General features: G+C 37.4%; 1 protein-coding gene across 2 annotated transcripts; it reads right to left on the bottom strand.

The window, feature by feature from the left end:
- Window positions 1-2,937: 2,937 nt before the first annotated feature.
- LOC145209397 (equistatin-like) lies at window positions 2,938-8,084 on the bottom strand. Of its 2 annotated transcripts, XM_080079678.1 has the most exons (5): window positions 7,902-8,084; window positions 6,815-7,002; window positions 6,468-6,668; window positions 5,582-5,836; window positions 2,938-4,659 (listed from the first exon to the last, which is right to left on the bottom strand). In XM_080079678.1, the coding sequence occupies exons 2-5, from the start codon at window positions 6,900-6,902 to the stop codon at window positions 4,574-4,576; spliced, it is 630 nt and encodes a 209-aa protein (XP_079935804.1). In that variant the 5' UTR covers window positions 6,903-7,002; window positions 7,902-8,084; the 3' UTR covers window positions 2,938-4,573. The 2 variants fall into 2 exon arrangements, with proteins under 2 accessions (XP_079935804.1, XP_079935803.1); XM_080079677.1 differs by lacking the exon at window positions 7,902-8,084 and having other exon boundaries at window positions 6,815-7,119.
- Window positions 8,085-8,410: the final 326 nt, after the last annotated feature.

Genomic DNA, 8,410 nt, shown 5'->3' with positions numbered 1-8,410 from the left:
GTCGACTCTTTGTTGTAATAGTGTTTTCGATGGATTTTGACACATTTACGTGATGCGCTCTTTTTTTACAGTCACAACCTGCTTATACCAGTCCAGAAATCCGTCCCGGGATTTCGTTCCAACATGCAGCGCAACCACCCATCACTTTATACCGAAGCAGTGTGACAACAATACAGGAGTTTGCTGGTGCGTTGAAATTTACAGCGGACGCAAGATGGTTGGAACAGATGGACCCAAGTCCGATTTTAACATTGACTGTGACAGTCACGAAGGTACAACTTTCCTGGGATTGAGTGCATTTTAAAGTTTACAGTTTTACAATTTTAATCCCTTGTATAGCAAATGGTAACGAGTAATTAACACAACAGTAGAAATTACAGTGTAAATAAAAGTGGCTAAAAAATTTGGTTCCTCGTTTCAAAAAAATTGCGGTCTATGATCCGCTATTTAACGAATGTTGAGATTAAGTCACATAGTTTGTTGAGTTTAACTTTTACATGAAAACAACAGGAACTAACTGCGAACAGGAGTTGCATGAGTCCAATCACCAATGGGATCTGGGAAATTATGGTCATGTACCAAAATGTAACAAGGATGGATCTTATCAGGCCAAACAGTGCGATTTATTTGCCTTTAAATGTTGGTGCGCTGAAAAACACACTGGAGTGAAAAATGGACCAGATTGGTCATTCTTCGTCAATACCAAAATCGATTGCGTGAAAACGTTCCCTGAAAATGAACAGACAAGTAAGAGTATAAGTGTTGATCAGGTGCTTAAAAGTTAGTGCAATCAAGTTAGATCAGCGGTTCTCAAACTGGGGTCCGCGGTCCTCTAGGGGTCCGTGAAGCAATTTGGGGGGACCGCGAAAAGGTTGAAGTACTTTTATAATCTAATTTGGCGTCAGTTTGTTGCACTGAATAAGTGTATATCAAAGTAGAATTAAAGACCGACTGTCTCCATTGGTAAACAACAGCCTTTATTGCATGCCAACAAAAAATTAAATTGTTCGCGCACAATCGTTTTTTCGTCTATGATGTCACAAACTGTCTTTGGATTATTGTTATGCGTAATTTTGCTAAAATTCTTCAATCAACTTTCGTTTTTCTAAAATGCACCCACCGCAAGCCCTTGATATAATAGCAAAGAGCCCGTTTTGAAAAAATAATGAAAAAGTTCTGGAACCACTGAGTTAGATCAATTTTTTTATCACGTGAACGTGAAATTCCACAGAAACAGACTGTCAGCACCAACAGACTGCAGATCCCCCCCGCGAGTTTATTCCCACATGCAACGCAACCACGCATCTCTTTGAACCGAGGCAATGCGACAACAAGACAGGAATCTGCTGGTGCGCTGAAATTTACAGCGGACGCATCATGGCCGGAACAGTAGAGATAGAGTCCGATTTCAACATCGACTGTGACAGCCACAAAGGTAAAAAATGTAGGGATCGTTCGCCTAAATTCAACATAACAGTTCACAGTGTTAAAATCTGTCTTGTTTGAATAAGAAATGGTAACAAATAATAAACTTACATAGTGACATTCTGCCGATGTCACTGCTGACATTTCGAAACGAACTGTTACAAATAGGCTACAAAAATTTAATTTGTGTTACGGAATATTACCGTTTTAAAATCGACAGTAAAACAAAAATTGATATGGTCACTTAATTTGTTGTGCTTTAATTTTACGTTAAAACAACAGGAACCAATTGCGAACAGGAACTGCATGAATCGTATCGGCTGGAAAACCAAGGAAAAAATACACGCTTCCCATTGTGTGACTATATTAGTGGAAATTATTCGCCCAAACAATGCGATTACTCGAATGGCACATGTTGGTGCTCTGATGAACACAGTGGAATAATAATTGGACCGGATCCGTTTGATCAGAACGCCAATGTCGATTGCGTGAATACAATCGTTCAGATTAATCAGATGTCCCAGGCTGCAAGTAAGTTTATAAGTATTTGCTTAGGCAGTAGATTATGTCTTGTTTTGTTTGGTGAAAGTAGTTTCTTTTTGTACCAGTTTTTCCTTTGACATTTTGGACTAATGTTGTAGTCACCGTCGAAATATTTAATGTATCAGTAAGTTGTACAAGTGATTTGTTAAGTTTTGTCCTTTCACAGATGTCAAAAATTAACATTGGATAGATTTGTAATTTGTATAAAGCAACAAGCATTGGTATTTAACCCTTTTTTATGTCTCTAATGTTTCTAAAATCAAGACCTGATTTTTTGCAGAACTCAGAGGCTGGATCAGATCTTTAGAAGAAATAACTAAATACCTCAATGAAGAACTCAATAAAATGGACTCTTCGTCTCAATAACTAATAATTCGTTAATACAAGAAGAAAATATTATTCGGAGTCACAATGTGAATCAATTCGTAAATGGAAGATGTCTGAAAAGCGTAGATTAATGTCACACCAAATAAATAGAAATGCATGAACCTGTTAAAATGTGTTTTGTTGGCACCCGATTTATGCTGTGTCGTCCCGTGAAAGCGCCCCGGTTAAATGGGCAGAACGTCACAAGAGAGGAAATTGAAACTCGCTTTCTAAAGACCTCCAAGAAACTGTCCAGATGTTTTGTAGCTCTTGTTCTAACAGATCAAATGCAGAACGAAAGGAGACATTAGGTGACGATTTCCACATAAAAAGGCATTACGTTATATATTCAACTTTCAAAAAAACAAATACAACACAAATCTTACCAATTGTTGTGGTAACCGGAAGAAATATGCAACACTCGACTTGCGGTAAGTTCCGTCACACACCTATGCGCTATTATGACGTCATACTCTGTCCTATATTGTACAGCAGAATGGTATACTGGACCACCCCGGTTAAATCCATATTATTGTATGTTTTACCTTTGAAGTAATTGGCTTTTACGAGTCGTACACATATTTACAAATCCAATCACCAATAAACACGACCAACACGACCTTACAATACAACCGACGCAGCAACGTGCTCCACGGATGTCAGTAATGATAAGAACTAAACTACGTTGCGTCACACAACCCAATAGATTGCAACACAAGTTGTAGTGAGAAAAAGCGGAAACTAATAGAAATCCGCAATTATGGCCCCCAAAATGTAACACTAGTTTAAACCGCCATGTAACTGAAACCTTCAACATTTTTTGTTACAAAGTGGTAACAAAGTTTTTCTGACATTTTAATATTGACAAGCAACTTGCGATAACACCTGACAAAGACTATTTTTGCTTTTTTTGCTTTCGCAAATTGCTTTTTTTGTTTCTGCTGTTATTTAAATTCAGTTTAACGTCAGGTATCAAGTCAAATTCGTTACAAATGTTTCTTGCGTTAACTCAACCAGATTTTTCTTGACAAGGTAAAAAGCTCAGATATTTAGATTCAAAATAAGCAGCTTTAAGTCAGAGCAAGTCCACTTACGTAATTTGAAGACGCGTGGAATTGAAATAAAACGTAACAAAACGTCCCCTTTTCAGGCGCATTTGCTGTGAAAATGACAACAGCTTTGATGCAATCAAGGAGAAACATAATAGCAAGAGCGCATTAAGTTTTTAGCTGATATAGCAAAGAGGCGTTTATAACTAGAGATGCACCGAATCGACATGTATGGGTTTGGCCAAAGCTGAATATTCAGTAGTTTTTTCACATAAAATCGGTCGAATCAACCGAATCATTTATGACGTCACGCGAAGTAGTAAGTTACGCGTTTAACATAAAAACATCAGTTATTCTACCAGGCAAACAGTGGCGGAAAAACATCTTTATTCTTAATACGGAAACATACCACGATTGTATGCATGCAAACATAAGCAGGAAAGTTAACGTGATTTATTACCTGTTTAAGCCAGGCCCATTAAAGGCGCCATACCGAATCAGCCGGTCACCAAGCATTCACCACCATATGGCAATGCGTATAGATAGAAAAATCTAGCTTGCAGTGGGATTCGAACCAACGACACGAGTCTTCCCGGGACTCGCGCTCAACCAAGTGAGCTACGCAGGCTCAGTGGAGAATCCGCCGAAAGTCGAATCACGTGATTCGTTGCCTGCCTCGTGTGCTGCCTTGTACAAGCACAGTTGCCTGCCTCGTGTGCTGCACATGTCAGCTTCGTAGTAGGGGATCGCCGGATTGACCAGTATCAGTAAGGATGAACATAAATTCTTAACTGGGATCAGCCCCGAAGCGTCTATGCAGACCATCGATCACGGCACACTCATATATAAATCACAGTACGTCAGGCCCATTATTTCCTGTTTAGAACTGTTGATGCCATATTTTTAGGCCAGTGGTTTGCAATAAGAAATAATCAGACTGATTGGAGTGTGCTCAAATTGTCAGCTAAGTAATGTCCAAATATGTAACTGGAATCATCTGTTGGGCTTTCCTGGAACGATTTCAGTATCAGCACATCTTTATAACGTTATAGGATATTTGATTAACAAATTTTAATGACATGTATTTCACGTTTTGTTTTTGTGTACATTTTATTGCGAAGCTTCCATTAACAAATTAATTCACATTGTGTCTCCGAGTACTATGTTCTTCTTGGGTTCAGGATTATGAGTTAATCACGGGAAAGGTCCATTGTCATGAGGTCATTCCAGAGAAACTCGGTTATTTCATGTAAAGCAGTAAGCCAGCCCAAGTATTCTGCAAACAAAAAACGTGGTGTTGGTTACGGAAACATGCGTTCACGTTTTGTAGGTTGAAAACAGGAACAAAAAACATTACAGTCCTTGTAGAAGGTCAAATTAATTCAAACAAATAAAAAACTTTTATATTGATAAATCCCACCAAAATTTGACTGACTAGACCCATGTAATTAGTTGATAAATACTGAAAAAAAACGTGACATGAAGTGTTTTTTGCAATATTCTAACTTGTATTATTTATTTATTTTTGTCACAAGATATAACCGTTACAATATTTTTTTTTCCTTTCAAGTACAAATATGCATAATCCAACCATTTTAAAACGTTTTTTCACTTTTCGCAAACAAAACATATCATTGCCAGATATCGAATGAAACAACCAGTGTTTCATACCGGAACGGAACGGAACGTTATACCGGAACGAAATAAATAATTTTTGGCTCAAATACCGGAACGAAATACCGAAATAAAAAATATTCAAAATACCGGAACGGAACGAAATACCGTTATTTTTTATTACGGTATTTCGTTCTGGACATTTGACATGTAACAACTGCCAAATATTTTGTGCCGTTAGGCTAAGCAAGTCTATGATAAAAATTGAAGATGCTACAATTTACATCCGTTTGACCATCATTGACAAATTTTATGTGACGTAACAACCACCGACAATAATTCTTGTGTGTTGCAACTTTCTTTCTTTTTTCGCTTAATAGTTGCAAAGACCATAAAGAAATGTTCTTTTTTTAAGACCGAAATACCGAAAAATACCGTTATAAATTTATTTCGGTCAGACCGGAACGAAATGAAAATATCGGTCTGGAACGAAATAAATGATTTGCTCAGAACGAATAACGTTATTTGGTTTCGTTCCGTTCCGGTATGAAACACTGGAAACAACTTTCTACTTATAATCTTACTTTCGGTCTTTTTTTGGGAAATCACTTCATCTTCAGCGAATGTTTTCACGCAGTCAATGTTCGTGTTTAAGGCATACCACTCGGTCCCATTTTTTATTCCATTCATTTTATCGACACACCAACATTGGCCGGTAAAGAAATTGCACTGTGTGGGCGTATACGTTCCATCAAACATGTCGCAGCTCGGGATCCAGGTCGTATTTCCAGAACCCAACTGCTGAAGCACTTCATGCAAGTTCTGTTCGCATTTGGTTCCTGCCGTTTTTCAAGAAAAATAAAAAAAACACCAAATTATGTGTGGTTTTCGTTGAATGATGGTTTTCAATTTAGCCGAGCATTTTTTGGATTCCGATTCAAACATATTTGGTTTGATTGACTCTTCGATCCCAAATTTGTCCGTAAACACTTTGTTACAAAAAATTCTTCGTATTACTAATGTAGCACCTTCGTGCAAATGTTACCCTAACATATCTGTTATTTGCATATTTGTTTACAAAACATATATGTTTATTGCAAGTTGCCGTTTGGTATGCAAAAAAATTACCTTGTAGAAGTGCACACCTTTTACACACCGTTTACACACTATTCACCTAAGTAATATGAATCATTAGTACCTTATTCAAACACAATCATTTAACCGGATATTAATTGAATTTTGCACGATGCACCAAGCCCATACGACAGTGGTTCTCAAGCACTCGAGGCCCAACTTTGATAAGCTTTATTTGCACTGAAAATTCAATTCATAATATGCAACTACTTCCAGTTTATCTCCAAATACAAATAACGTCCTACGGACTACCCAAAAAGTCACGATGGACCAGTCAATAACCATTGCCTTAAAAAAAAGTCACGATGGACCAATCAATAACCACGACTTTAATACCTTTGTGACTGATACAGTCGATGTTGAAATCGGACTTGGCTTGATGTGTTCCGGCCATCATGTGTCCGCTGTAGACTTCAGCGCACCAGCAAAATCCTGTTTCGTTGTCGCACTGCTTTGGTACAAAGTGATGAGTGGTTGCGTTGCATATTGGAATGATATTTCCTCGGGGATTGTTGGATTTTTGCTGACAAGTAGTTTCTGTAAATTGACGAATCATGCAAATATGAAAAAAAATCCACGACTTTCAAGGACAAAATTAACTTTTAAAACCCAAGACAAGGTATATAAAACGCCTACAACAAGCCAAAGTATACAAAAACCGTAAGTCAACTCATTTTACAAACCTATACTCTCCGGACTTAAAGGCATTGATGCTGCCACACAGAGCATCCCAAGCAGCAAAATAGTAATGTTAGTCAACTCCATCGTCATTTGTAAGGTCTATCTTTTCCAATTGAGACTATTACTTCTACGTCTATCACAGTTGGTTTTTCATGCAGCACCATATCGTTCGATTTTATACCCTCAGCACCTTTGCATTGAATCTTCGTAATGCTAGGTTGACCCACATTAACAGGTATTGTAAACATAAAGTTTGCATTCTAAAGCTGTTGTTATTATTGTGATGAGACACCTGTACCACAGAGTATGTAAATGTTATTTTGTTGTACTTACAAATGAAAATTCGTATCTTATTTTTAGGAATAATAAAAAGCGAGGAGGCGAACGTCGGTTCTAATCTCGGAAGCGAAACTGTAATGTTGCATATTGTTAAAATATTTCCAGTCATTCATACCTATTCACACAAAAATATCAATGCGATGATTTCTTGATTTAGAAGGATGGTGTTATTTTTAACCAGGCAAAAATTTGTTTCCCGGCGTGAAGATTTACATTAAAAGCAACGAAGGTAAATTGCCAATGTTTGAATGCAAAGCCATTACGTACAGAGGGGTCGGCAGGTTGCAAATGTAAATTCGCATTCTAACGGACCATATTTATATGTTCCGTGTTAACCAATCTCAACAAACCACGTAAGTGTTTTTGTTTATAGGCAACCACCCTATACATCAATTACCTTCAATGCAACAAAAAACACAAAATTTCGCAGCGTAACGGCACTAGTTATTTCAAAATTTATTGATATGAACAACACCAACGCAAAAATTTATTAGGAGAGCCCCCCAAAACGGATTTACATTGAAGCATTTAAAACCAAACATCTGATTTTGTCCGCAAGCTTCGGTTAATTGTATTAAGCGCAGTGGCAGTTTGCGAATTCACTTCAAAAATTCTACTCTAATCACTTAGTAACAGTCCAGTGCTTTGGTTTGATACAATGCTTCTCAAAAACAAAAAATAAATAAATAATAAGATAACAACCAAAATAACACTTTGGTTAGCCATTGCCAACATATCAATCCCACTTACCTATATAAACTTGTAAACAAGTTGTTAGATTCCATTACAGATCAACAAAAACTGCGAATTTGAGTACCTTGTTGATCACAACAAAACGCCCGCACTTCCCGGAAGCATTTTGCTAATAAAAGCAACACTTCAAACAGATGAACCTTAACAATACTCGCATTTTGTACCATGAAGGACCATGAAGGAGCCTGTTGATCAAAGGACGCAACCGTAATTAAAACAGTGATAACAGTTTTTTTAAATAAACTTTTCATATTACAAGCATGACCTTGGTTATTACAGGTCAATTATGTACAAGCTTTCTGTCAGTTGTGCTTTAAAACATGCTGCTGTACTGTAATGGTGAAAACTATTCTATATTCGTATACATACTTAGCGCACACTGTATGTTGAAATTAAGCTCTTGGTTAACATCTCCTAGCGCTTACACGAACCTCTGCAAAAGCAAGTTGGTTTTTCAACTGCACGCTTTTTCCAACAGCGCTTATATCGCTCCAAACCATGCTTGG

The sequence above is a fragment of the Phallusia mammillata genome, chromosome 1 (genome assembly GCF_965637545.1).
Source record: "Phallusia mammillata chromosome 1, kaPhaMamm4.hap1.1, whole genome shotgun sequence".
Taxonomy (NCBI): domain Eukaryota; kingdom Metazoa; phylum Chordata; class Ascidiacea; order Phlebobranchia; family Ascidiidae; genus Phallusia; species Phallusia mammillata.
The sequence above is the reverse complement of the archived record's forward strand: the minus strand, read 5'-3'. Positions and strand labels throughout refer to the sequence as shown.

What these genes read in the sequence shown, in the direction of transcription:
- LOC145209397 (XM_080079678.1), bottom strand. Translation starts at nt 6,902, where the DNA reads ATGACGATGGAGTTGACTAACATTACTATTTTGCTGCTTGGGATGCTC. An exon ending in TTTAAGTCCGGAGAGTATAG is followed by an intron (nt 6,669 to 6,814) that starts GTTTGTAAAATG and finishes GTCAATTTACAG; the next exon opens with AAACTACTTGTCAGCAAAAA. An exon ending in TTCCCAAAAAAAGACCGAAA is followed by an intron (nt 4,660 to 5,581) that starts GTAAGATTATAA and finishes TTTTGTTTGCAG; the next exon opens with AATACTTGGGCTGGCTTACT.